We start from the raw sequence: 27,909 nt of genomic DNA, 5'->3' as shown, positions 1-27,909 counted from the left end.
ACTTTGAGGGGCTTGTCAGAGTCTGGGGCCCTGGTGCCAGAGCTGTCCTACCCCTACCCTGGCTTGGGACTTATCACAATGTGGCATCTACCCTGCTTCTGAGGAGGTGCTATCAGTGGCTGGGCCTTTAGTTGGAGCCCTTCCCTCAGAGTTAGGAGAGGAATTTTGGGCTGACCCCAGCCATCCTTGAAGAAATGCTCCCTGATGCTGCTCACACGTGGGGTGGGGGCGTGGGGGCAGTGCTCTGCTCCTATAGGAGAGGCTCTGGCCTTCCCTTTTGGGGACTGAGGCGCTCAGGTCTGACTGACTTTGGGAGGGGTGCCTGAGGGGTGGGGAGAGCTTTGATGTACTTGTGTGCCCTCCTGTCACTGTTGTGGGTTTCCTGACTTGTGATGCCTGTCTTTGTAGCAAAGGTGAGTCAACTGTGTTTCGTGCACACACGGCCACAGTGAGGAGTGTTCACTTCTGCAGTGATGGCCAGTCTCTTGTGACGGCCTCTGACGACAAGACAGTCAAGGTGTGGTCGACTCATCGCCAGAAATTCCTGTTCTCCCTGAGCCAGCATATCAACTGGGTCCGCTGTGCCAAGTGAGCATTGTCTTGTCTGGAGACCCTTGGAGGGACCTGGGGGCTGGGAGGTGGCTCAGAGGGGCTGCTGAGTGCCAGCTTGTGACCTTGGACAAGTTACTTAGCCTCTCTTTAATCTCCCTGTGCCTGTGTCTTTATCTGTAAAATGGAAACAATAATAGTTCCTGGATTGTAAGTTGTTGAGAAGCTTCAGTGAGCTGATGAATGACACATAAGTTAGTCCATTGTCAGCCATGATGACCCTCTGACATCTGTGCTGACATAGCACAAGCCAAGTCAATAAGCCAAGTCAACAATAACAATAGTTGTTATTAGCAATAACAACTTCTATATGTCAGTACTACCAGTATATGTATTCTTCCTGTTCCTCATGAGAGTTCTGCAAGCTAGGTGGTATCATTTCCACTTTGCGGATGAGGCAACACGCTCAGAACGGTGCAGTATCTTGCCCCAGAGCACGTGGTGGGTAAGTGGCAGAGCTAAAGTTTGTACCAAGTCTCTCTGGCACTAGGCTTGCTTTACTGTCCTCTGCGGTGCTCTCTTCAGAGGCTGATTTTGCTCCGGAGCTGCCAGATGGGGGCCTAGGCTTCTGAGGGAGTTTGGCCTGGAGGCTGACCCTCCCTTTGGCCTGGGAACCTGTGCTGCGTGAATGGGGGGGCCAGGTGATCCAAAGGACCTTTCAAGGTCTGAGAATTGCAGACACAGATATGCCTACTTCTAATTTATTTGGTTCCTTTTCAACAGGGCTTTCTCATGTGTCAAATATCTTTGCTTCAGAGGAAGGGGTTGGGTGTGACCAGAGGATACTAGGAAACCATGGGAGTCAGAGGCTGTGGACTATTGAGCTGTGTTCTTCTGGGGCCCCCATGCAAGTTACTCATTTTCCAGGGCACCCTCATTCCTTTGTTCTGGGAGGCTCCTGATTGCTCTGTGGGGTCTGATAACCAGGGGCCTGAGGATAGAAGGGGCCAGGCCAGCAAACTGGGGTGTCAAGCCCACACTGGGCCTTTGGTGGTGGGTCCCCAGGACATTCATGCCTTTTTATTGGCAGATCGTGTTTTGCTGACCCATACTCGAGTCAAATGTAGACTCAGAGGACCTGGGCACAGGATAATGACACTGATGTTGGGCTTTTGGCCACCTTAATGCTAATAATAGCAGCAGTCAACACGGGCCGTGTGGTGCCACATGCCGTGTGGTGCTGGAGGCTTATGTGCATTATGCTGCTGTGCTTACCATGAGGTAGGCACTGTTCTATTTATTTATTTAAATTCATTTTTGCTCTAGAGCAGCCAGAAAGAACTTTTATTTTTTCCTTTTTGTCAGAGTTTACTGTTTAGATGGAGTGGAGGAGTTGTTTGTGCTTAAAATTAAGTAAGCAAAAAAACAAGAAAGAGCAACATGAAAGATCAGTTTCACAAATTCAAGAAGAAAAAAATAGATGGGTGTGCTGGCTCTTGCCTGTAATCCCAGCCAACCTGGAGGCTGACGCCTGAGGATCAGTTGAGCCTAGGAGTTGAAGTCCCGTCTGGGCAAGAACATAGTGAGGCTTTGTCTCAGGAAAAAAAAAAGGGGGGGGGGAGAAAAAAAAATAAAGGAAACAATTTTTATAACATTCAAATTTTAGTCACAGTTTCCTGGAAAACTCTTTAGAGGGAGAAAAGAAAAATTCTCAAGGGCTAAAAGTTATCATTTTCAATAACAAATCATGATTAAGATATAACCAAATAGAAGTAAAACTGATATGATGCAGAAGTAAAACCTCATATGATACCAATCCATATGTCCCTGAAAAGATATATTAGGGCACTCAGTTTTTGGTTTTTCTTTTATTTTTACTTTTTTTTTTAATTTTATTTTTTTGTTTGCTGCCAGGAATACTGTGTTGAGATTTTCTTTTTCTTATAGAGATAGGATTTTGCTTTGTCACCCAGGCTAGAGTGCAGTGGCATGATCATAGCTTAATATAGCCTTGAACACCTGGGCTCCAGTGATCCTCCTGCCTCAGTCTCCTGAGTGGCTGGGACTATCGGTGTACACTACCACATCTGGCTACTTTTTAAAAAATTTTTGTTGAGATGGGGTCTTGCTGTGTTGCCCAAGCTGGTCTCAAACTCCTGGCAATCCTCGGCCCCCAAAAGTGCTAGGACAAATTTTTTTAATTGGCAGATAAAATTGTATGTATTCATCATGTACAACATGATGTTTTGAAGTATACATACATTGTGGAATGGTTAAATCTAGCCAATTAACGAATGTACATGGTTATCACATGGTTATCATTTTGGCACCATTCTAATTCATCTCACAGAGAGGGGGAGATACTTTGCCCTGGATCACTTGGGGCCAGAGCAGGGCGTGTAACCCCGGGTGTTTCCCGGAGTCAGGTAGCAGGCACTCAGGGAAGGGTTGCTATGGAAGATACATATGGCGCCCATGACATCTGTTGGTCAGTGGTGTGACTTGTGCCCCATCTGGTTCAGGTTCTCCCCTGATGGGCGGCTCATCGTGTCTGCCAGTGATGACAAGACTGTCAAGCTGTGGGACAAGAACAGCCGGGAGTGTGTCCATTCATACTGCGAGCATGGCGGGTGAGTTCCTGGATGCTGTCCTCCACTTGCAGGCGCTCAGGCACAGAGCTCAGATCTGGGCATGAGGAGGCCCAGTGGCCTTCAGCAGCTGGAACCATAGGGGACAGCCGCCATGTCTCTGCTGCTGTTTGTCTGGTCTCCTTTGCAAGGGCTGGCAACCAAGCTCTGCATCTTTTCCTGTGTAGATGGAAGTTTCAGCCCCTTCCCCTTCCCACAAGTAACAGGAGCACTTAACCTCACGCCATGTAATTCTTTGGGCCTCTCTTTTTTCCCTTCACTTTCTAGTACTCAGTGTCGCAACATGCCCATCTGTGAGCAGTTGAACTCAGTCTTGACAACTGTTTTTTTTTTTCCAGTCTATATCATGCTTTGACCCAACTGTGTTGTAAAGCTTTTTAGTATGTTCCACCTGTTGTGATGGCTTTCCAAATGAAAGCCTCATCAGGTTCTTATAGCAGGTGGTGGCTGTTCATATTGTGCCACATCATTGAGAGAGGGAGGAGCCTGCATTTGAGTAGAGACTCAACTGTTCCAGGTTCCTGAATGGACCTCAGCTTCTGCCCTCCTTAGTTAGCCTGGGAACCACAGGTAAGGGCCCCTCCTGAGAGCTGGACATGGTAACAGCCTGAGTGTCATGTATGGGTATAGTGAGGGCTCTTGGCCTGTCTCCTTAAGATAGGTGGGCCAGCGGCCCCATAACCCTGCTGGACCTTCGCACCTGAGCTTCAACTGACAGGATCTGCCTTGCAGCCAGCCCTGGCAAGGGTACCAGCTCCAACTCTGAAAACCCCAGAACAGCCCAGCTGACCATCAGGTCTGAAGACAGCTTTCTCTACTTATATTTAAAAATTGCAGCCTGAGCAAGAGTGAGACCCTGTCTCTACTAAAAATAGAAAAAATTAGCAAGTCAACTAAAAATAGAAATAAAAAATTAGGCAGACATGGTAGCTCATGCCTGTAGTCCCAGCTATTTGGGAGGCTGAGGCAGGAAGATCGCTTGAGCCCAGGAGTTTGAGGTTGCTGTGAGCTAGGCTGATGCCACGGCACTCACCCTAGCCCGGGCAACAAAAGCGAGACTCTGTCTCAAAAAAAAAAAAAAAAAAAAAAATTGATGGTGGGCAGGGTTCTTGGTAAGTCCACCTTAGTTCACTGCCGGCCACTGTTCTTACCTCCTACTTCTTGCTTTCTCTTGCCCACCTGGTAAAGAAACATGGCAGAAAGGAGGTGTCTGGGTCAAGGGAACAGCATCAGCAGATGCACAGGCATGGGGAAGCAGTGGCCTTTTTAAATTTTATCCTGAGCCAGGACAGACTTTCTATAGTGCGTGGTGGTCCCTGTCTTTCCAGCTTTGTCACTTACGTGGACTTCCACCCCAGCGGTACGTGCATTGCTGCTGCTGGCATGGACAACACAGTGAAGGTGTGGGATGTGCGGACTCACCGGCTGTTGCAGCATTATCAGCGTGAGTGTTGAACAACCTCCTGGCACAAGAGCAGCCGTGATGGAACTGCTGGTGCCAGGCGTTGGTTCATTGCTTAAATGGGCCTGAGGATGGTCTTGGGTGGGGAGGAGTCCCAGGTCTGTTGGGATTCCAGGGGTGGGTAGTCTGTGGCATGGCTGCCCTGACTTGGAACCTTGGCCAGGAGATGAAACGTGGGGCTACCTGGCTTTCACCAAGCCCTTTGGTGTCTATCTCCAAGGTAGCAGAGTCTCACACACGCTCCAGGGCCAGATGAGGAGTCCTCAATGGGTCTCTGGCCAGGGCTGCCCTGGAGGGCCACTTCTCAGGGGCTGTGCATGCCACTGGCCTCTCCCTGTAATGGAGGCCCTGCCCTCCAGGGCCAAGGTGACAACCCTTGACCTGTGGTAAAGGGGGCAGGGCTGTCAGTAGAGGGTCAGCATTGGACCTTGTCCACCTCTGGCCCCACAGTGTCCTCCACAGATGTAGAGCCATGAGTCATATCGAAGGCTGACTTAGCTAGGGGCCAGGTTCAGGAGGCAGGCCCAGGACTGTGCCCTCTGATTTAATTATAGTCCTTGGAAGGCAGGGCAGTGGGCAGTGGACATGGGCTCATGTCAGGCTCCAGGTGGGGGCGAGGGCAGACTTGGATGTGCTCAGGATGAGCTAGCCGAAGGTGTTGGGGTATGGAACTGGCTTGGGAGCAGGGACGACTGGGCAGGGCCATGAGGCGCCCCAGTTCTGGGGATGGAGCTCAGGGAAGGGAGCTGCCGTGGGCTGTAGGAGAAATTAGGAGTCGTACAGCCGGCTAAACAGCGATGGGTGAAACTGCACAGGGCTGAGACCAGGAAGGGGGCAGAGCTGGAGTTGTTTGAAGAACTCTAGTGATTGACCTGGGACTAAATTTAAAGTTTATGAGCTCACATCCCCAATCCACATCTGAAGTGGGAGGGACGTGGCTATACACAGGTGTGGGGCTTGGGGTTCACAGCTCTCCCCTGACACTCCCCACAAGTCCTCCCTAGCTGGCTCTTGGACAGAATTGTTTTTGGGATAAATGAGAAGGGGGAGAAGATCCTGGTGTTGAAAAGCACATGGTGGAGGATGGGCTCTGCAGCCAGCTTTAGCATTCCCAGCTGTGTGACCTTGGGCAGGTCACTTGACTCCATACGGCCTCTGGGACAGTGGTAGGGCCTGTCTCACAGGTGGTGTTGAGATGGTTCATGAGTTGGTTTGTGTCAAGAACTGAGAGTGGCTGACACAAAAGTATGGTGTTAGTGATGAGGACATTGACACTGATGATGCTGAGAGTCTTGGTCCTGGTGTCTGGTCTGGTGAGGACAACCTGGTTGGTTAAGGCGTGCAGTACCCTACACCACCACCAGGTGGCAGGGGCTAGCCACAAGAACAGGTTCTTTACTATACAGGGAGCCCTGGAGTTTGTCACTGATGCTCTTTCAGACAGAAGCTTCCAGAACAGAGCAGCAGGGGGCCTACCCTCCATTTGGAGACCACACCTCTCCCTTCCCTCCTTCAGCCTTAGACACTTGTCTTCTGCTCTGGGCCAGGCCTGAGTTAAGGGTAGGGTGGTTGGGGATTGGGCATATCTGCACAGCGGGCTGGGGAAGGTGGGCAGGTGCAGAGGAGGGAGGACGTGGATGGGAAGGGAAGGTGAGAGGCAGCGCAGTGGTATTACATGCTGTGGTTCTTTCTGTACGAGGTGATAATAGGGCCTTCCTCGTGGGCCTTATGTGGGTCTGGTGGGAGTATCCACATGAGGATTGTAATACAGAGCAGGTGTGTGGTTTGTGCTACATAAGCCTTGACGCTGGGAGGAGAGGATCTCTAGGTGACCTTGGGGGGGTCCAGGCCCCTCTCTGATGGATCAGGAGCCTGGGCCTGGTGTTCATGGGGTATAGCAGCAGGTACCCATTGGGGAGAGCCTTAAATTCCATCTCTTGCCCAGCGTCCCAAAGATGTGGCCTGGCTGGCAGTGCTGGGACTGGCCCTGTCACTTGAGGAATGAAGGGAGGAGGGACATCTGAGAGGACAGCTGTGTTGAGAGCCTGTTTGGGTGGGGACTGGTGTGCCCCAGTGACTGGTGGATAGGCTCTCCATGCCCAATGTCAAAATGAGGGCTGGTATCAGAGCGAGGGAGGGGTCAGGCCCAGAGGATGGGTTGTGGAGATTGAGTAGAGACAGAGGCTGACCCTGTGGGGGTGGAGGAGGCAGCTAGGCCCAGGGATCTAGGGTGGGAGAAGGGCTGAAGCCACATCCCAGGCCCTACAATTGAGGGACCATGGAAGAAAAAGCTCCACAAAGCAGCCAGAGTGAGGAGTATGAGTCTCATCTCCCAGTATGGGAAGGCTGAGGAGGGCGGAGCCAGGGAGTGAAAGAGGGTGACGTCTTGTCAAGAGGGTGGTCAGGAGGTAGAGCACTGCAGAGCAGTTGATGAGAGTGGTAGATGCTGGGGAGAGGGCCCTGGGATTCTCCCCCCGACCCCCATTCTATTGCCCGGGTGCTGTGGCATCAGCCTAGCTCACAGCAACCTCAAACTCCTGGGCTCAAGCAATCCTCCTGCCTCAGCCTCCCAAGTAGCTGGGACTACAGACATGCACCACCACACCTGGCTAATTTTTTCTATTTGTAGTAGAGATGGGATCTTGCTCTTGCTCAGGCTGGTCTTGAAATCCTAAGCTCAAGTGATCCTCCCACCTCTGCCTCCCAGAGTGCTAGGGTCACAGGCGTGAGCCACCGTGGAGGGCCCTGGGATTCTTGAGGGAGCAGGCTTGGGGGTGGGCAGGGTGGGGGAGGTGGAGGTGGATGCAGGTGAGCCCCAAGGACCGAGTCCTGCGTGGACCTGAGTGTGTGTGGCTGATAGGCTCTGCTGGGGGATTGCAGTCTGCTTGTGTTGCTGGCCTTGTCTCTTGTAACGGAGCTACTCAGTGGCCTGCAGTGTCTTGTTCCTAAGCCACCCTTAGTGTAGATTGGAGGCTTAGAGGAACTTGGAGTACCCTGCAGACATGACTGGGTTCCCCCTGAGCTCTCGCTCCATGCCATGGCACATGGCAGGTGTTCACAGGTTAGCAAACTCATCCCATAGCCTCTAGGCTCACCCTCAAGGGCTCAATGATCTCTTTGCTGATGGAGAGACCTGGCCAGATCTGTTCGGGTCTAGGGGCTCCTGAGAGAGCCCCTAGCTGAAACCGTCTACCTGAGAAGCTCTCCCTCCCCCACAGGGGCAGTGGGATCTCTTTGGAGGCTGATTCCTCAAGAAGGGCTCCCAGTACTGTGGCAGCAGATGCCTGATCTATTTTATATCCCTGATCTCTATAAAACCCAGGGGAAAGTTTTTAAGGACACAGTGACACCCACTGTCTCCCCTGGTGACTCTGGATGGACACCAGGCACTTCCTGACTGGCCTTCAGGTGTGTGAAGCTGATGGGCTCTTCTGAGAGAATTTGGTTAATGATGTTGCAGTGTGCGGCTAGCAAGCCCCAGCCTGCCTGTCTCCAGCCATTGCATAATTGCGCTCCGTGGAGGGCACTTCCTGTTCTGGCTCAGGTTGTTGGAGTTGGAGCCTGCTTGGGGCTTTGGGCCACAGTGGGCAGCTGGTGCCATTTCTCTCAGGCTGTCTGACTCTCTTCACAGGCAAGGGGTTGCTTGGCTCTGGCCTATTGCTGTGGGGAGCAGTCCTGACTTCCCAATTCCGCAAGGAGTCAACGGGCTGTGGAGCCCCAGGAGTGCCAATCCCCATGAGGTGGTTAGATCCATATGCTCAGAGCCCATGTTAAAACTGTTGAGACATCTGAACAGCAGCCCCCATCCCAGAACCCATAATGTGCGTTGTAGTTTATGGCATGCACAGGTCCGTTATCCAGTGACAAGCCTGGGCTAGGCCTGCTTTGCCCCAGAAGGGCACCTCCTACTTGGGTACCGAGGCTTTCTCTGGACCCCTTGGTCAGTCTGGGGCTGATCGGTTAGTGGGTCCAGGTTTGCTGAGGACCTCTACATGCAAAGCAGTGTGGGCAGAGAGGATTGTGGGTGCTCAGGTCTCTCTTTAGGCCACATGCTGCCCACAAGCCATGACCAGTTCCTGGTGTTTGGGGACAGGGGCTGTGGCCTCATCCCACCCTCCCTGGGCTCCTGGTGACCTATAGAGGTTTGACATTGGTGTATCTCTGACCCTGAATTGAAGTTCTCTCTTTGGGGTGAAAGTTGAGGGATAAAGGCCTGGAGCTCACAGCTGCCACCCAAATGGCAGCGTGTGTCATCACTGATATCTGCCATGGAGCCAAGAAGAAGGCCTGCAGCTTTGGACTTGATGAAAAGTGGATCATTTCTGGACAGTTGCTGCTCAGGTCATTGTCAGGAGAAGCTCACCCCATCATGAGGCAGCCCTTGTGGGGAATTATCATGCAGGGGTGGTTCTGAAGGTGAGGCCTTCCTGGACTGCTGCCTCCCCACCACCTCTACAGAGGCAGGGAGGCGTGAGAGCAGAGGCTGGTGTGGCCAGTGGATGAGTCAGGGAGCAAGTGGGGAAAGGTGGAGTGGGTCCTGGTGTCTGGGGCATTCCCAAAAACTGGTGTGCCAGGCCAAGCCCTCTCCTAGAGTAAATGGCTCCAGGTATTTCTTGGTATTTCTGGCATTTATGTGGAGCGGGACTTCTGTTGCCTTTCCTCTGGGAGAGCTTCTCTCCCTTGGGTGGGCTTGGCCAGGCGGGAGGCCCTGTTATGGTATGCACGTGCTGACCCTGCTGCTTTGGTGCTATGCTAGGGAAGCCCTGGCCTCCCCTCCTGCCACTGGCTGCCCTCTGCTGGCTTTGTCCCCTGTGGGGGTGGGGGTGGCCTTCAACCCAGTGCAGGCAAGGGGGTCTGTGTATTCTGCCTCGAGGAGCTGGCTGCAGAGACCTTGGTAGCCCCTCCCCAGGCTGCCTCATGGAGCTCCTGGCATGCGGAGGGTGTTGTTCAGATATAAATATTATCTTACGTAAAGCCTTGGCTGTCTCCCCTAAGCGTGCATGGGAACATGTTTCCATACTCCCCAGCACATCAGCACGTCAGCTAGGCTGGCATCTGAGGGGCTCTGTGTATCCCCACAGGCCCTGCCAAGGGCCGTTTTGTGGTAGGTATGTTTATCAGCCCAGCAGGGGTTCCTGCAGCCTCTCAGTGCTGGGGTGAGGGGTTGGTTTTGAATTTGCCTTTATGTTTGTAGCAACTCTGACTTGGCAGGGTCATGATTACTTTAGTCCCACTAAAGTGATTTCCTCATCAGGCCTTTGGTAATGGGAAGGAAAGCACCAGAGTCTTCCTCAGCAGCAATGCTACGTGAGAGTCTGTGATGCGGCTGGTCCATACATTGGCTGTGGAGTTGCTCTGTCCCCATGTGGACTGCCTGTGCTTGATCCCAGCTCCACTTAGAACATGCCCTTGGCTTTGAGAGAGGGCTGTGTAGCCTGCTGGGACTTCTGGACATCCAGCCTAAGCACCTACTCACCAGCCACTTTCTGGGTCCCACTTGGTGCTAGGCACTGAGCCAGAAGCCAGGGACTCAACACAGTCCCCACTTGGTGGAGGTCACGGTCTCATGGGATACCCAGACGTGAATCAGACAGCTGCACATATATGTGAAGAGTGAACCGAAGGGAGGCTTGTCATGTTTTGGAAGGAAAAATGTAGGGAGTGGCCCCAATGGGGAGGTCAGAGGAAGCTCCCTAGAGGAGGTAACTCCAAGTGGTAAGCTGTAAGGTCAGGGGAAGGGAAAGGCAAGAGTCTCCCAGGCCTGTTGGGAACAAGAGTAGGAAGGCTCCATGGCTGGGGGAGTTGCAGAGCTGGAGTGGCTGGATCTTGGGGAGTGAGGGACACCAGAACAGATGGTGGGCCTTGGGCTGGAACAGTGGGGAAAAGAGAGCCATGGACAGGGCCGAGCTGTTGAGTGGGTAAAATGGCAGGACCTGGAGTTGCATGGGACTTGTGGGGACAGAGGAGAGGGACACCGATGCTGGCACTGGGGCCTGAGGACTCTGTGCAAAGGCCTCAGGGGCTTAACCTGGTAGCATGCCCATAGTACCCCAACATATGGGTGCTGTAGTACAGATGGATAAATTGAGGCTCAGGGCAGTCAAGATGCTTGCTCAGGTGGGCCAGCAGGAGGCTGGGATCTGAAGCCAGGCCTGACTGCCTGAGAGTGTCTTAGCCTTGCTTGCCTGCCTCCCATAGGGCAGTGGCGTTGTATTAGCACTTCAAGGGTTTTGTTTTCCATTTGTCTTCCCTAAAGAAACAGTATATGAGACAGATTAAGTGCTGTGTGTGAGCGCTCTATTGTGCTCCAGCTCAACTGTTCAGTGTCATGGGAGAGGGTGAAGGAATCACTTGGTGCTTCTGGCTTGCCATGTTTCCACCTTCTTTGCGTCTCCCACTGCTCACCCTTGCCTCTGGATGAGTCTTCTCTTGTCCTTTGATTGTGCTGCTTTCCTGGGAGGTCTTTTTTGGGCTCCCCATAGCTCTTCTGACCGATGGCCACCTTGGCCTAGCCCCGTCAGGCCCATGCCAAGCCTCGATTGGCCCCGATTGCCTGGCCCGGGCTTCAGCTGTGCTCCGTATGCTTCTTAGCCAGCACCTATCTGATGTCCTTCCCCCAGTGCACAGCGCAGCAGTGAATGCCCTCTCCTTCCACCCGTCGGGAAACTACCTGATCACAGCCTCCAGCGACTCGACCCTGAAGATCTTGGACCTGATGGAGGGCCGGCTGCTCTACACACTCCACGGGCATCAGGTGAGAGGCATTGGCCTGGTGCTGAGTGGCATGGAGTAGGGCAGAGGTGCCACCTCTAGGCCTGTGCTGGGCTGGGTTCTCCTGAGATGTCCTTCCCTTGGAGTCCACTGTGGTCCCCTCATGGCCTGGGAAGTAGAGTGAGATGCAGAAACAGGCTTGCTACCCACATGACCTGCAGGGAGATGGATGAAGGCCTTTCCTGTGAACTGGGAAGATCACTGGGCTGGGAACTGGTATAGCTGAGAAGGGAGTATGGGAGTTAAACTGGGGGAGGGGTTGTGTGCTTGGGGGCCGCATCTGGGCATGGTTGGCAAACTTTCCCCCAGGGGCTAAATGGAATCTCTCCCCTAATGGCCTCAGGTGTCCCTTGGTCCAAAGGTTGAGTAGAGTCCTAGAACCCATGCCCTGAGTTGACATCAGGGTCTCCTGGAGGTCCTGGGACTGGCAGCCATTGATACTTCTAGAGATGGAGATAACCACAGGTTTCTAGCAGAGGCAGGCAAGAGGAGGGAAATCTCTACATTTGTTTGAGAGTTCCTGGAATCAAATCAAGGGAGCAGAGGCCTTCTCTCTTAGCAGGCTTTAAAGCATCTGATGCCTTGGTCTCCCTGGGTGGGCACTGGCCAGTGGTGGGCCCCTGTGGGCCAGCTGTGGGGCTGCCTGTGACTCTCCTCAGCAGCTTGCCCGGGTTTGGGCCTTTCACACATAGACTCCCACTAGAAAGTTGGCCGAGCTGTCTCCTGCTGAGCAGAGCAGTCATCAGAACATCAGAATGTCTTCCGTTGGAGCATAGTCACCAAGCCCAATTGGAATGGGGGTGGGAAGTCCAGAGATTTAAAGTTGCTCCCTTCCTCTGCCTGCCAGCCTGAGGCAGGCAGGATAGAGAGTGGAAATGGGCCTTTGAGGGCGGAAGGAGGCCCTGGGAGTGCTCATGTGTCTTGGGCTGGCAGCCAGGTGTGCACAGGAGTTTGAGGTTCCTGTGAGTCTAGTCCAGGACTTGCTTTTCTCTTTTTTTTTTTTTTCACCGAGGCTGGAGTGCAATGGCACAATCATAGCTCACTGCAGCCTTGAACTCCTGGGCTTAAGTGATCCTCCCACCTTAGCCTCCCAAGTAGCTAGGACTATAGGCATGTGCCATCACGCCCAGCTAATTTTTTTTTTTATTTTCTTAGAGATGGGATCTCGTTATGTTGCCCAGGCTGGTCTTGAACTCCTGGCCTCAAGCAATCCTCCCACGTTGGCCTCCCAAAGTGCTGGGATTACAGGCATGAGCCACTGTGCCCAGCCTCTGCCCAGGGCCTTCTGAGCTGTTGTTTGACATCTCACTGCCATCTGAGTTAGGGCAGATGGGGGCTGTTTGGCCATGGCTGGGATGTGGGAACATAAGCCTTTCTTCTGCTTCCTTGGGGCCAGGAGGCTGCTTGCTGCCCCAGCCTTGTGATCCTTTGTCTTCCCTGTAGAGACATGTCTATTGTGCAGGACCAGCAGGCCTGGTGTGATGTGCAGCCGAGCTGGGCTAGTGTGACTGCTAGCCCTGCTATAAGCCTGTTAGGGAGCCACCTTTGCAAGCCCTTGGGCAAGTCGGTTATTCAGATTCACGTGTAGCCAGTTGCGGATCTTATAACCAGGAGGGTAGTTGAAAATCATGTGATCTGCTCCCCCTGGAAAGAAAAAAAGGCAATACTCAGAAACAATTTGCAAACAGATGCATATCACTTGATCACCTCTTTGTGTGAGTGTTCTTTTTTTTTTTTTGAGACGTAGTCTCACTCTCTTGCCTGGGGCAAGTGCTATGGCGTCAGCCTAGCTCGCAGGAACCTCAAACTCCTGTGCTCAATCGATCCTCCTGCCTCAGCCTCCCACGTAGCTGGGACTACAGGCACGCGCCACCATGCCTGGCTAATTTTTTTTCTGTTTTTAGTTGTTTGGCCAATTTCTTTCTATTTTTAGTAGAGATGGGCTCTCGCTCTTGGCTCAGGCTGGTCTCGAACTCCTGAGCTCAGAACGATATGCCTGCCTTGGCCTCCCAGAGTGCTAGGATTACAGGCGTGAGTCACTGCGCCCGGCCTGTGTGAGTGTTCTTTAAACAGCTGACTCACCTCTTAGCCCAAGAACACTCTTCAACGTGGTCTCTAAAATGTCGTTCCCAGTGTTCTGGTGCAGCATGCAGCACATTAAGGAAGGCCTGTAGACATTGTTCTCTCTGAGAAGTGAAACGAGGACTGTGGGGCATATTATGCAGTTGCTTTTCTGCTGTTAGACCTAGAAATATGGGAGCTAGGCAGAGGGACAGCTGACAGTTTGGCGGTATGGAGAACGGGAAATGGCTCCATGGAATTGTTGGGTCACTTCTTTAGGGCACCAAGCTCACAGTGCCCAAAGGCAGGGAGAAGAAAGAGACACTGGCCTCGTTCATTTTGCCATCTGCTTATTCATTCATTATCTACTCCCCAGCTCACTGGGCTGGGCACCAGGGAGAGGAAGTGGATGTCGTAGTTCTACCTGCCAAGGTTCTTGGCCTGGGGATCAGGGGACTCTGTGGGAAGGCTGACAGAGCTGAAGGCAGCACGAGGTAAGTTAGGAGACCAGGAAAGGCAGGCGCAATCTTCTGAAATACTTGGAGGGTTGGGTGAAGGTGAGTAGGCCTGCCTCTGTCTCCCAGGTGAAGGTGGGAGTCACGATATGAATTTCAAATTATTTTCTGCTCTCAAGCCCCCAAACTCCTTATCAAATATAGAAACTTAAGACTGGTGTACCACAGGTCTTAGGGGCTCTTCCTGGAATACCCATGACCCCTCTCCCCCTCCCCGGCCCACTGTGGGGTGCTGCAGGTGCCAGTGGGTGGGAACCCCTGTGCCTGGCTTGCTGCCAAGTGCTTGATCAAGCACAGCTGCCACCAGCCACTTCCCGAATTGTGTGGCTCTCCCATCTTGTTCAGCTGAAACAGCCTGAGCTTTGGGAGGCTGCAGCTAAGAGAGGAATGGGTTTGGGCATCAGATCAGACAATTTCAGCTTTGCTTCTAACTATGTGACATTGGGCAAAACCTTGATTTTGCTGAGCCTCTTTTCTTATTTGTGGGATTGACATCCTATTGTCTGCCTCATAGTCAGAGAGGATGAGTCTAAATTTCCCAGCACCAGACCCCGTAGGTCCTCGTGGATGTTAGTCCCTTTCCACTTAAACTCTTGGAAAATGACATGATGCTGTTTTTGGTGAGAGCTCCTTAAAAGGTCATTACAAGTTTTTGTTTTGGGCACAGTCCTGGCACTGAGCAGGTGGGCAATCAGTGTTTGCTAGGAGAACAGGTTCATGGGGGTGTCTGATTTGTTAGCCACTCCCTTTTTGGTCACAGGGCTGTGGCCATCGGGCTCTCCCAGAACCCAGGATGGCAACTTGACTGCTTCTCCTCCTCCCATGCACCCACGGAGTCTCTTGGGTTTATCTGGCTTTTTATTTTGCTTAGGGTTGTTGTCATCTCCCCTAGAACATCATCTTGCTTTGGTATCTCTTGTCATGCAGCTCCTGAAATCTGTCCCCTGGTAGGTGGACAAAGGTGACTCCCTGACCCAGACTTGTTTATCCCCACCAGTTGCCTTAGTGGCTTTGCCGTGGTGCCTGAGTGTACAGTCGACATGCAGTGCCCTTTATCAGGCCTGTCCACTGAATCATCTTTTCCAGGGCCTGACTTCTGGAGGACAGGTATCAGGAAACCCACATGGTGGCACCAGGCTGGCTGGTGGTGCCAGTGCCCTGTCTGAGGCTTTGGAAGGTCTTATTTAGGGGATGTGCCATGACTGTGACAATTAAGCAGGAGGAAAGGGAGTCCTTCTCGTTGGATGCAGTACAGATTTTGAGTTGTCAGAGCTGCAGAGGAGCCTCATCATCCTGTCTCACCCCCACGTTTTATAGAAGGGAATGCTGGCCAGGAGAGGGAAGGGCTTCCCCACAGACTACCGCTGTCATTCAAAGCCTCATGCCCCAAGCGAGGCCCTCGCAGCCCTGTGTGGCAAGCGTGGGGACAATGTGCTAGAAATACAGATTTATCTTTCCATATTTTCTGAAATATAATCTTGAGCCATGCTCATTTGGTTTAAGTTCCCTAGAGCTATTTGGGAGAGGATGGTGGGCGGGTTGTGGGTGGATAGTTAAATCTGGTGTTTGTGGCTGTGCAGTTGGTGTGCATGTCATTGTAGAGTGACTGAGCTGCACGCAGCTCCATGCTCCCCTGCTGGCCCCCAGTACGGGTGAGCTGCCCCTGCCTTGGGTCCCCAGGAGCTGCTGTCTGTGCTTAGGGCTGTGTGTGGGGTCTCAGGTGGTGGGAACTCACAGGCTCAGAGTGGAGGACTAAACAATGTTTACGGCGTGCTTGTGCCACGCCAGGCCCTAGGCCAGGGCTAGGCAAGCAGCAACAAAGGGGATGTCACCCCTGAGGAGGGGAGGCAGCAAAGTGGCCTGGGCACTGGGGATTGTCCCTCAGGCCGCTCCAGGTGGAAGGCAGATCTCAGAATATGCCTCTCCTCCCTTGTTTCTTCAAGAGCTCTGCAGGCCTTGTGTCATCATTTAATTTTGGAGGATTATTTTGATACTTGAGAGGGTCATACCTGGCCTGGATGGTTGGGTACCTCCTATGAGAGGTGAGAGGACATAAGGAGAAAAAACAGTTCATTTAGTCCACTCTGAGTAACCAAGAGGTCAGCCTGGCCCTCTGTCCCCTCTCATCTACCCAGAGTTGAGGGCCAGGAACAGGTGTCCTCAGCCAGGGTTAGGAGAGAACCTCAGTGTCCCTAAGCAGCAACTGCTACACAGGAGCCACTCCCTGTCCACTGGGTTGTGATGGCCCTGTGGGCCACCACTCAGACACAAGCACCCAGCCCACTGCAGATGCTGGTGAATGAGTGCGGGAGCCTCCTGGTGGGGGTCTGGAAGAAGCAGGCCAGTGGGCTGGGTTGCGGTTTCTCTGCCTGAACACAGGGCTCAGGGACCGGAGTGCCCAGGCTAGAGGCCTTTCAGGCCTCCTTGGTCTCTGTTCTCTGTTTGATAGCCACTATGCTTTGACCTCTGATCAAGGGGACGTGTGGTGTGACAATCCTATTTGTTCACTGGTAGAGTGTACATATGAGAGCCAACAAAAAGTATTTTGCACCTCTTTCGAGGTGGTGGTGGGTGAGGGTACCTGGCTGGACTCATAGCTGTTGTGGGCAGAGTGGTCAGAGTCCAGTCAGCAGGGACCTCGGCAAGTCAGGTGGGAGAGAGTGAGGGGAACAGAGAGGTCTGGCAAGCTGTGGGAGCAGCGGAGTGAGAGTGAACGCAACTGTGAAATCTGATCTAATTGCCATGGGCTCCTTTTTTTTTTTACTGTCACTTTTTCCATTGACGCTTTGTCATTTGAAGAAGACAGTGTGGGGCCCTTGGGTCTGGAAATTGGCAAGGGAGAGGTGATGTCTGGTGAAATGACTAGGTGTGGGTCCAGCCAAGTTCAAGGGCCAAGTGTGGCTAGGTCAAGAGGGAGAGCAGGGTGGGAGGCCAGGCTTCCTCTGGTGCTCCTGATTGATCAAGCAGGATCATCTCATAGAAGGCTGGCTGGGAGGCAGGCCCTGGTTGAGCCTTTGAAGCATCCCTGCCATAGACCTGGCTTGGAGTCAGGTCGGGACCAGGGTTTCAGGCAAGTGGGCACCTCTGGTGGTCGGGGACAGGCTGGAATCCACACTAGGCAAGGCCTAGCCAAGATCTGCTGCTCAGAGTCATACTTGACAGTCACTGTGGATGTGCCCAAGGGCAGGCCTTGCCTGTGGGAAGAAATAGCTTGGCAACATCCCTGTCCCACACTAGTGTCCTGATGAATGAAGAGTGATTAATTAAATAGAAGGAATAAGCCATTATGACGATAGAACAATCTCAAAGAGATATATCATATCTAATCACTAGCAGTGATAAGAAGAGATTCCCCCAGGTGCCCAGGGTTGGGAGACTTTAGAACTTGGAAATAACTGATGGGCTAAAGGGGAAATTGCAGTGGCAACCAAACATTTGGAAGTGAATGACAGTGAAAATGTTGCACACTGGAAACTTCTGAGATCTCTTGAATGTAGTCATCAGGGGCAAATTTGTAGCCTTAAATGAATTTGTTTGAAAGAAAGATTGAAAATACCTGAATTAAGAGCTCAGCACAGGAGGTGACAGAAAGAATATAAAGAGAAGACCCTTTCTGTCTAGCTCATGGTGTTTGGGGAGCAGTGAGCAGAGCATTTAGGAGGGGAGAAAGAGAGGGCCTGGAAGGTTGGCAGGGGCCTAGACTGTTTGGGGTCACCAGGGCGTGAAGAGTCCTTTCTATAGTCTAGTCCATGTTGGTTCTGGCCCACAGCAGAGCCCAGGGCCAGTGTTCTGTGCCATCCTTTGACTACCCAGGGCTGCCTGCATAGACCCTACGTAGGCAGACGAACAGGAGTCTTCATGGAAGGCCACTCTTTCCAGGAATATGGAGGTACCTGGAGCAGGAGGCACACAGTCCTCTTGATAAATGGGCACTGTTGAAGAAGACTGTGGGCCCCACACAGCTTGTTGCGGGCTCCATCCCTGAGTTTCCTGAGGCTTAGTGTCTGGGGAAAGCACTAGTGCTTCTTACCTAGAGGGGTTCTAACACCTGCCCCTAGGGGTTCTAACACCCCCTAGAGGGGTTCTAACACCTTACCCCTAGAGGGGTTCTAACACCTGCCCTCTGGTCTTCGCCCCCCTGCAGGGCTGTGGGCTGCGGGCTTCTGAGCTGCTGGCCACATTCTTCCATGGTTTTGCTGCTCTTGCTGCTGCTCTGCCTCTGACATCTTGTTCCTAGAGTGGCATATGGTGGTTGAGCAACGACAGGAAAGGGGAGCACTTGGTCCCTTAGTTGCTGTGCCTTGTTGGAAGCCTGCCATTACTCAGTGAGCTCTGGGCAGGCAAAGGGCCCATCTTTTGTGACACTCCATATACTGGTTTCCTTCCTTTTTCTCTGTTCCCTTTTTGTTTTTCCTCAAAATGAAAATAGTTTTGTTTTGTTTTTGTATTAATGTAGCAATGCCATATACTCACTGTTGCCATATATTCACTATGAAAAAATTCAAAGTATGGAAAATGACAAAGATTTCCAAGAATCAAGTAAAAAAGTTACCTGAAATTACACCCCCCCCCCCAAGCCTTGTTGACTATCCCTTGGTGACTGTCCACCTGGAAGGGTATCTGAGTGGTGCGTGTCCTGCCCGCATCCTGCAGTCAGGCCGTGCACCTGCAGCCGGTGTTTTGTAGATTGAATCACACAGCCCATGATGTCTTACACCTGGTATTTCCCACTCACTGGTTACTGGGCATTGTTCCTCATGAGTAAAAGGGGATCTACTTTATCCTAGTTAATGGTGGCTTAGGATTTCTGGGACTGCTGGGAGTGGGGCATGCCTTGGCCCTTGTGGCTCCACTGCGTGAAGCAGGCAGATGACAGGCACAGGCCAGAGGCTTTGCTTTGTGTCCTCTCAGGCCTTGTCCTCTGTGCTTAGTCATGGCACCCTTAGGAGGGGTGCTGTGGTTTGAATGTGTCCTGCAAAGTTCGTGTGTTGGAAATTCGATCCCCACTGTGGTAGTGTTGGGAGGTGGGGCCTAATGGGAGGTGTTTGGGTCGTGGGGCGGCACCCACCTCAATGGATTTATGCTGTTATCGTAGGAGCGAGCCTATCATCCTGGGAATAAGTTCCTGATAATAGGATAAATTTGACCGCCTTTTCTCTCTCACCCTCTCTTTGCCCTTCTGCTATGGCAGCAGTCCCCAATCTTTTTGGCACCAGGGACTGGTTTCATGGAAGACAATTTTTCCATGGGAGGAGGCAGAGCTCAGGCAGTGATGTGAGTGATGGGGAGCCACTTTAAATACTTGCCTGCCTTGCTTGCCTGCTGCTACCTTCTGTGAGCTCCTGCCCCCCCACCCCCCAACCCCCTGGTTCCTAAGTTTCATGGAAGACAATTTTTCCATGGATGGAGGTTGTGGGGGTGGTGGGGGTAGGGTGTGGCCGAGCTCTGTGGCCTGGTCCCTGACAGGCCACAGACTGGCCCCAGGGGTTGGGGACCACAGTGCTATGAGATGACACAGCAGCTTTGCCAGGTGCTGGCCCCTTGATCTTGAACTTCCCAGCCTCCAGAACTGTGAGCCAATACATTTCTGTTCATTATAAATTACTTAGTCTCAGGTATTCTGTTATAGCAGCACAAATGGACCAAGACAAAGGGTAAGCACACAAACCATCCTCTGAGGATTTCATGGGTTAAGCAGGTGAAGTGCTCTGTGCCAGCCCGAGCACCCAGTGTTCACTGGTGGTGTATTCACTTTCTTCTTCATCACCCCCATTGTGAGCACCTCTGAGAGGAGGAGCCACAGGTAGACTCTGGAGGCATGAGCAGGCACATTCCCTCCTGTCCCGTGTGCCTAAGCCTGGGTGGCATCTCTCAACCTGACTGTCTTGTCTCTCCTGGGGTGACCGAAGCTACCTTGCTCTATGCCTTGGGGTTCCTTTTCCATCCCAAAACTTGCTGGTCTTTTCTGGCATTGAGTGGAAGGTGCCTCCCAGAGTTCCCCATGTCTATGGTTCAACCAAAGCTGTGCTGCTGGAAGCCCCTTTCATGGGCAGTTGGGCCCTTTCTACTCCCTGTGCTGCTCTGGAGGAACTGAGGTGGTCTCATGACAGTGGCTGTGCTGTCTTCTTCTAGGAGAGAGCCTTTTTTATCTGGTTTTGCTCAAGGAATGCCATGTACTGGCCACAATAAAAGTTCGACTGGGAGGAAGAGATAATTGTGGTCGTGGTATTATGGCTAAACAGATTCTTGCTCTGTGCATCTTTCTGGAATGGATTTCAGGCTGGGGGAAAGAACCTTCCTTTACCAGGAGATGTGCACATCCCCCTGCCACACCTGGATGTGCTCAGTTGCCCTCAGAGTGCTACCTGGTATGTGCCTGGCATTCCCCTTCAGATGATCATGCAGGCTGGGTATGGTGGCTCACACCTGTAATCCCAGCACTTTGGGAGGCTGAGGGGGGAGGATCGCTTGAGCTCAGGAGTTCGAGACCTTCCTGAGCCACATATCAAGAGCCCATCTCTCCAAAAAATAAAAAAATTAGCTGAGTGTGGTGGTGCATGCCTATAGTCCTAGCTAATTGGGAGGCTGAGGCAGGAGAATTACTTGAGCCCAGGAGTTCAAGGGTACAGTGAGCTATGATCTGGCCACTACACCCTAGCCGTGGCTGCAGAGCAAGACCCTCTTTCTAAAAAAAAATTTTTTAAGTAATAAAAAACCAAGGTGGTCATGCAGATTTTTAGCACCTGGGAAGCCAGAGCAGGCACATCTTCCCCCATAGCCCAAACATAAGAAAAGTGACCTGTAGGTTAAAGGGATGTATCACTTTGCTCCACTGCCCAACCACCTTTGGTAACCTGCTCCCCAGCTTCCTTCCTGTCACCTGGACCCCCGACTGCCCTGTCTGCTTGAGTCATTGGCTCCTCCTTGGGGCTCCCCACTTATCTTCAGTGGGGCAGTGTTGGGGAGAAGCATGGCCTAGGCCAGAAGGACCAAGTTCTGGTCCCAGTGCTATGGCCTGGAGTGTCAGTGTATCTCTCTGACCTCTGGCTTCTTTTTGGCAACATGGGGACAATGAAGCAGCCCAGGCGGGCTGCCAGTGTGGGCTGTCCTGTTCACTCATTTCTGCCCACCCATGATCCCATGGCCTGGCCTCTGACCTGTTGTGGTGCTCAGGACAGTAGTGGCATTTGCATTTGGCCACAGGCCGTCTCCTTGGCCACAGCTTAGGGGGACTATGGGCTGGCTGGACTCTCAGCCCTTTATTCTGCTGCTGCTGCTGCTGCTTTCGTTCAGGAACTTCTAGTTTTCTTCCCATGCATTTAGAATCTAGAGTGACCTTTGGTGTTTGTTCTGTTTTTGTTTGTTCTGCTAGGGACCCGCCACCACTGTTGCCTTTTCAAGAACAGGGGAATATTTTGCTTCTGGAGGCTCTGATGAACAGGTAAGTAAAGAATGGTCTGAGGAATCTTAGCTGATTCTACTCAGAACCAAACGAGAGGCTGGAGGGTGTCTTGGCCATGGGCCAGATTTCACCAGCTTCCTTGGTGACTTTCAGCAACTGAAGAGGCCCTGATGGAGCATGGGGTGGGGACATTCAGATCTAGGGCCCTTGTGGCTCCAGAATGGGTCTCCTCCAGGTGCTTACCTCATGGCAGATTTCAGTGCTCCACTGCCCAACCACCTCAGAACCCTCACTGCTTAGACTAGTGTGGATTGCAAGGAGTCTGGGTTATGGTTGCCTTGAAAAAGTTGAAGTTTCTTGGTTCTTTTCCTGATTATAAGTAAATAGATAATAGTTATTATATACTTACTGTGGGCCTGGTAATGTGGCCAATGTGACAAGAGCTTCATACCTGATTTAATTCTCATGACAGCCTTATGGGATAGGCCCTCTCATGTCCCCATTCAGATGAGGACACCGAGTCCCAGCGGATGACGGAGCTGGGACAGGCACCAGGACCATCTGACTTTAGAGCTGTGCCCCTGCCCTGGGATCCTCTGCTCTGTCATCTGCTGCCCTTTGCTTCCCAGCCCACTAGTGTATTGTATGTGGAGTTAGCACTGTCATTATTTTTGGCTGCAGAGAGAGGACATTATGAAGAGGTCCTGTCCCACCTTGTCAGCCTTTGTGCTGAGGCCTAAGCCTGTCAGCCTTGGTGCCTCCTGCCCAGACTGCTGAACTTCAACGACCTGTCTCCTTGTGGGCACCTTGCCCTGGGGTCTAGCCCAGAGCCTGGCACTGGGGAGGCCAGGAGCACTGAGGAATCTACCTGTCACAGTTTTTCTCCAGAGTGTCTACACAGTCAGTGCCACTTGTCCAGAGCACTGCACTCTCCTGAGGCAGGGAGGAAAAGGTGGCTGTTTTGAGCTGCCGTTGATGTGGTGGATTGCTGAAAATGTTCATCCTGTTGATGCCGGGCCTCACAGCTCGGCTGCTCAGCCCAGACAGTTCTATTGGCCTGCATGAGCCCTGGCCCCAGCCAGATGTGCCGATTTTGGTTGAATCTCAGCCGGTAAGGCAGAGGGTAGTTGCCAACTCTTTGACCACAGCCTGGATTAGAGATGGCAGGTGTCTTCTCACACCAGCACCAGCCCTTGCACTAGCAGACAAGGGAGGAGGAAGGTATAGGGAACCCCTGAACCTTCCCCGAGCATGGAGGCCTGGCTTGTTGCTTAGAAGACAGGAAAACTGGTACAGTAAATAGAGTCATGGCAAAATAAATTGCCTCATGGAAAGTAGGGCCTCCACCCACACTGTCCCCTCCTCAAGCAGCCACTACTGTCAGCTCCCAGGCTGCTTTCTTAAAGTCTGTTCTGAGAGTGTTTTTGGAGTGACATTCGGCATTATCTCTTCACATCGATGATAGCCACTTCTAGGAATTTATTCAGTAGTTAGATTTGCAGTTACGTGAAGACTCTGTAAACAAGGGTGTGTGTGCCGATGTTCTGTTTGTAAGGCGATGGATGTGAGACCCTAGATGCCATCTGCCTGGGAGCAGTAAACAGTGGAGCTGCTCAGTGGTGAGCAGCTGCCCAGAGGACCGGGCTCACAGCTATGTCCTGACGGGGACAGCGTCCAGGACACATCAAGTGTTCATCTTGTGTGGACATGATGGTGTTTCTGTGGCCTCAGCTACCCGCTGGCCATGCTGCACAGTTCCTTCTGTGAAGTCCAAGCCGGCTATCCTGGAAGTGCCCTAGAAGCACGCACCACGTGTGGCCACAGCCTCCAGCAGGGGGCGCTCTCACTCCCCACCTGGCACTTCCTTCAGCTTTTGTCCAGGAGCCTCAGGACGTGATCCTGTTTGTTTATGGGAAGATAGTCACAGCAGGACATGATTTTTATGGCCTTGAGATAATGGTTGTGTTACCAAGTGCTTCCTGGGTGCCAGTGTCTGTGACAAACTGTCTCCTGTGGGCCTCCCAGTAGCCCTGTAAGACAGGAACTAGGATCATCCCCTTTTCACAGGTGAGGCGACTGACACATGGAGGTTGAGTCCCTTGCCTTGGGCCACACAGTCAGGAGTGGAGCCAGGATCTTAACCCCAGTGGTCTGGCCTGGAGTCCATATGTTAACCACTTCTCACAGTGTACCAGGCCAGGCCGTCACCCGCAGGAGTTTTTTTTTAGTGGGGAGAAAGATGATAAACAAGGAAAAGGGACAAATAGATTAAATACCTGCTGACTCTGATGCTATGAAGGAAATAGAGGACTATGATAAAAATTAGTAGGAAGCCAGAGAAGACCTCTTTGAGAAGGTGTTGTTGAAGCAGACACTTGAACCGGAGAAGGAGCCAGCCATGCAAAGCTTGGGCCTGGGATACCCCAGGCAGAAGGACCAGCAAACGCCAAAGCTCCGTGATGCCACACAGTGATGCTCCATCCCGGTGGCGCATCCAGGTCCTCTTGAGGCCTGCCAAAAGAGCCTGCTCCCCAGGGAGATGGGACAGGTCCCAGAGTTGAGTTGGGGTGTCAGGTGGGGACCATTGTCCCACCATAGCCCAGAACTTTGGGGCTGGCCTCTGGGCGCACTTTCTCAGTGAAGGAGGACTGACAAGGGATTTTCTCCCCCTAATTCTGTGTGCTTGTTGGTTTTGGCAGGTGATGGTTTGGAAGAGTAACTTTGATGTTGATTACGGAGAAGTCCTAAAAGTGCAGAAGCCCCCAGCCACACTGGCCAGCTCTGCTGGGAATCTGGTAAGTGGTGTGGCAGGCATGTCCTGCACCCTGTGACTCTGGCAGGCTGGGTCATGGTGAGTAGCACTGGACTCGGAGACGATGGAGGGCTAGAGGCTTACAGGGACCTCGGTGAGATCTCATCATCTACCAAATAATACTTTGGCACTTGTGCTTTGTTTCTAATCTAGAGGGAACAGATGAGACAGAGAGGATGTTAAAGCAAGCTGCTGGGTGCCCTCACTCCTGGACCACTTGGCGGGGAGCGTGTCCGTGGCACATGCTGCAGGTTTTTTGAGGCCCTAGGCCACGAGGGACCTGTCCCATACTGAGTCCTGGGCCATGGGACCCAAGTGTGGGGGCTCCTAGAGGGTTCAGGGCCTGAGGCCACAGCTGGAATGAATGAGAAAGGCTCCAGCCCTGTTTCTCTCACTCCCCCCCCCTTTTTTTTTTAAACCATGGAGAGGAAGTTCCTCAGCCACGAACCATTTTTAATACCTTTGTTGGTAAAAGGGCATTCACCGTTCCTGAATTAAAATAGTTAATATTTTTTGACAGATATTTGGGGAAAAATGTATTAACTGATATAGTCTCATTAAATAAGGTTGTATTCAGCTTTCACTGAAATAAATGTTAAAGCCAAAGTCGTGGAACCCCAAGGGTTTTAAGCTTCTATGGCCACAGGCTATTTAAATATCTCCCCCTTGGACCTTAGAGGCAGCGTGTTCTCCCCTTCACACACACGGAAACTGGCCTAAACAACAGGAAGTGGCTCGCCCAAGGCCCCCAGCAAGTCAAGGATGGGTCCCAGAATAGAACCAGGAAGCCTCCTGAGTCCATCTGGGGCTTTCTGTGGTTCCAGCAGATAGACAGTGCATCCCTACCCCCTCCCCGTGGCCCCTGTTCTATGTGCCGGGGCTGCCTCTAGGAATAGGCCAAGTTGGGATTTATGATCTTTCTTCCAAGGGTTGCCCTCCTGGCTGGCCCCTTGGCTAGAAGCTTTTATTCCTCCTTTGCACTTGTGAATGAGTGGCTAGTTCTCAGCTTTTGGGTTTGTTGGGGGACAACCGGGTTACATGATGCTCTGCTTTCTGCCAGTTTGTCTTCTATCTAGAAAGGTATTTCAGACTGCGGGGTTGGGTCCCCGGGGGCCCAGCCAGACCTCTGGGTCCCTGCCCTCTCTCCTATGACTCCCGTCTATCGGGCACTTGACTGAACCAGGCATAGCCAAGGCTTTTTACATGTGCTACCCTGGTTATTCCTATCTCATCAGAATGGGCGGATAAAGCTGCTGCTCAATTCACAGATGAGGCTTCTGGGCCTATTCACCTGCCTCAGATGCATAGACCCAGGGGTACACCATATTGGTCCCTCTGAGCAAGGCAAGAAACTGCAGGTGGCAGAGGGCTCCATGGCCACTTTTCCCCATCCCACAGGAGGCCATCTGCCTCTTGGGAATGGTTAGTATCCACCAGCTGGGGGAGAATCCCATGTTCTTTTTCTTACAGTTACTAGGAAAATAACTTGGATTTACCGCTTCTTGTTTCTTCAGTCCTGGCTCAGAGATGGAGTACGGGGCACCTTTGCTTCTCAGAGCTGTGGGACCTAATTAGCTGGAGTGAAGACATGTGGGGTGAGGAAGCCAGCACAACAGGATGGGGCATGGGTGGGTGAGCAGCTCAGCAGGGCTCAGGGCATTCCCTTGTTCCCAAACTATAATACCTTCAGGCCTATGTTAGAGTTGTCATCACAGCTCTGCCCACTGGACATCACCATGTGGGGCTCAAATAAAGGAAAGGATGTGGGTGCTGGGGTCAGAGCAATGTGTCTGCACCCTGGCTGTGTGGACCCAGGCAGAGTATTCTCTCTTCTCAAGCCTCTGTTGCCACAGTGGTACCTGAATACCCCCATAGGCAGGGCCTGAAGTGAGCTGCACTACCACTTGAAGTGACTCAATAATCCTAAAATCATTCTTGCTTGAGATCAGGGCTCTTTCCTTGTTTGTTATAAGCCCCTTTGAGATTCTGACTGGACATATGAGCCCTCTTCTAGACACACACTTTCAATAAACACATGCATCCCATGTTTTGTACACATTTAGGGCTTCTCTGATCTCAGGACTCCCAGGTCAAGAGGAGAGCTAGGTTTTTTGGTTGGTTGGTTTTGTTTTATTGTGGTAAAATATACATAACATAAAATTTATAGTTTTAACCATTTTTAAATGTACAGTTCAATGACACGAAGTATATTCATGATGTTGTGCAACCATCACCATCTATCTCCAGAACTTTTTCATCTTCCCAAATTGAGGACAGCTACTTTTTGTAACAGTGTTCAGTCGTTTGGTTTCTCCTGAAATAGGAATAAAAGCTGATGAGTGTATCCTTGCCCTTCCTGCCCAAGGGTTTCCCTGAGCTAATATCTGGGGACTGATTCTGTGGCTGGCCTTGGTGTCTCAGCCCCAAATGGAGCCCAGGAGCACTGCAGCCATGTCCCAGGAGCTTGTGAGTCTGATGAGCCCCTGTCTCTCCAGCTCTGTCCACATACCAGCCTTCCAGTAACCCAGGGTTTTGCAACCTTGGCACTAGCAATGTTTGGGACCAGATGATTCTTTGTTGTGAGGGGCTATCTTGTGCATTGTAGGATGTGTAGCAGCATTCCTGGCCTTTACCCACTAGATGCCAATAGCATCCTGCTCCCCACCCCCTGTCATGAAACCAAAAATGTCTTCCGTTATTGCCAAATGTCCCCTGGGGGGCAAAACTGCACCCAGTTGAAAATTGCTGTAGTAATTCTTGCCTCTGAAGTGAGCCCAGAAAAGCTGACTCAGCAGTGGGAGGAGTGTGGGAATGTATCTGGGTTTGGGGCTGTCTTAACAGTGGGAAGAACACAGGGATGAGGTGGGAGGGGTTCAGGGAAGGATGGGAGGAGTACAGGGAGAAGGGTGAGAACTGGCCATTCTATTTTTTTCCCCCGCTTCTGGCCATTCTAGTAGTCGTGAGTTTGAGGACTCTACCTGATTAGGCCAGATCTGTGCTCCCACCAGTAGCCAGAGCTCAAGGTTTCTCAGTCTGGGTTTCTAACAGAAGCCCATTCTGTAGGAATGTTGTTTGGCCTGAATCTTCTAAAGGTGATAGTAAACAACAAAAAAAGATTTTTTGCCTTTAACAACTTTATTTTCTTCACTTAAAATTGGAGCGTGTTCTTGCCCTTCCTGCCCTAACTTGCCTGGCTCTGAGATAATATCTGGTCAGTGGTTTGGTGGCTGACCAGGGCGGCTTGACTTCTTAAAGAGCCATGAGCACCGCAGCCATGCCTGAAGAGCTTGTGAATCTGATACCCTCTGCCCCCTTCAGCTCTGTGCACACACTGGGCCTCAGGCCCTGAAGCTACATGAAACACTCCTGGCATGTGGAGATCTAGGAGGCCCATGGGGCCAGGTGTGGGTGTTGAATTCCTGACCATGTGCCCATTCCAGTGCGGCAGTCAAAAGCCTGAGGGGCAGACCCAACACGGACCCCCTGCTCGTCTCATCTGCCAGCAGACCATGGCAGTGGCAGCCCTCTGAGCCTGTGACAGTCCCTCCACCCTGGAAAACCCCCTACCCATGACCCCTTTTCTGACTATGGCATTTCAGCTCTCAGATCTTAGAACGAAGATTGTCCTTGAGCCCACTCTGAATAGAGCTCTGTTCACTGCAGAGCTATTTTCAACCTCTGGTTGAAAT

At 52.0% G+C, this 27,909-nt stretch overlaps 1 protein-coding gene across 3 annotated transcripts in view; it reads left to right on the top strand.

The window, feature by feature from the left end:
- POC1A (POC1 centriolar protein A) overlaps positions 1-27,909 on the top strand; it is a 71,459-nt gene that overhangs the window by 4,657 nt on the left and 38,893 nt on the right. For all 3 annotated transcript variants that reach the window (XM_012643699.1, XM_012643557.1, XM_012643627.1), the window contains exons 4-9: positions 409-588; positions 3,072-3,179; positions 4,526-4,641; positions 11,280-11,413; positions 21,379-21,447; positions 24,108-24,203. In XM_012643699.1, the coding sequence (XP_012499153.1) occupies positions 409-588; positions 3,072-3,179; positions 4,526-4,641; positions 11,280-11,413; positions 21,379-21,447; positions 24,108-24,203 (703 nt within the window). The remainder of the gene's footprint in view (positions 1-408; positions 589-3,071; positions 3,180-4,525; positions 4,642-11,279; positions 11,414-21,378; positions 21,448-24,107; positions 24,204-27,909) is intronic.

This window comes from Propithecus coquereli, unplaced genomic scaffold (assembly GCF_000956105.1).
Source record: "Propithecus coquereli isolate 6110/MARCELLA unplaced genomic scaffold, Pcoq_1.0 Scaffold1, whole genome shotgun sequence".
Taxonomy (NCBI): Eukaryota; Metazoa; Chordata; class Mammalia; order Primates; family Indriidae; genus Propithecus; species Propithecus coquereli.
Note: the sequence above shows the minus strand (reverse complement) of the source record. Positions and strands in the feature narration are given on the sequence as shown.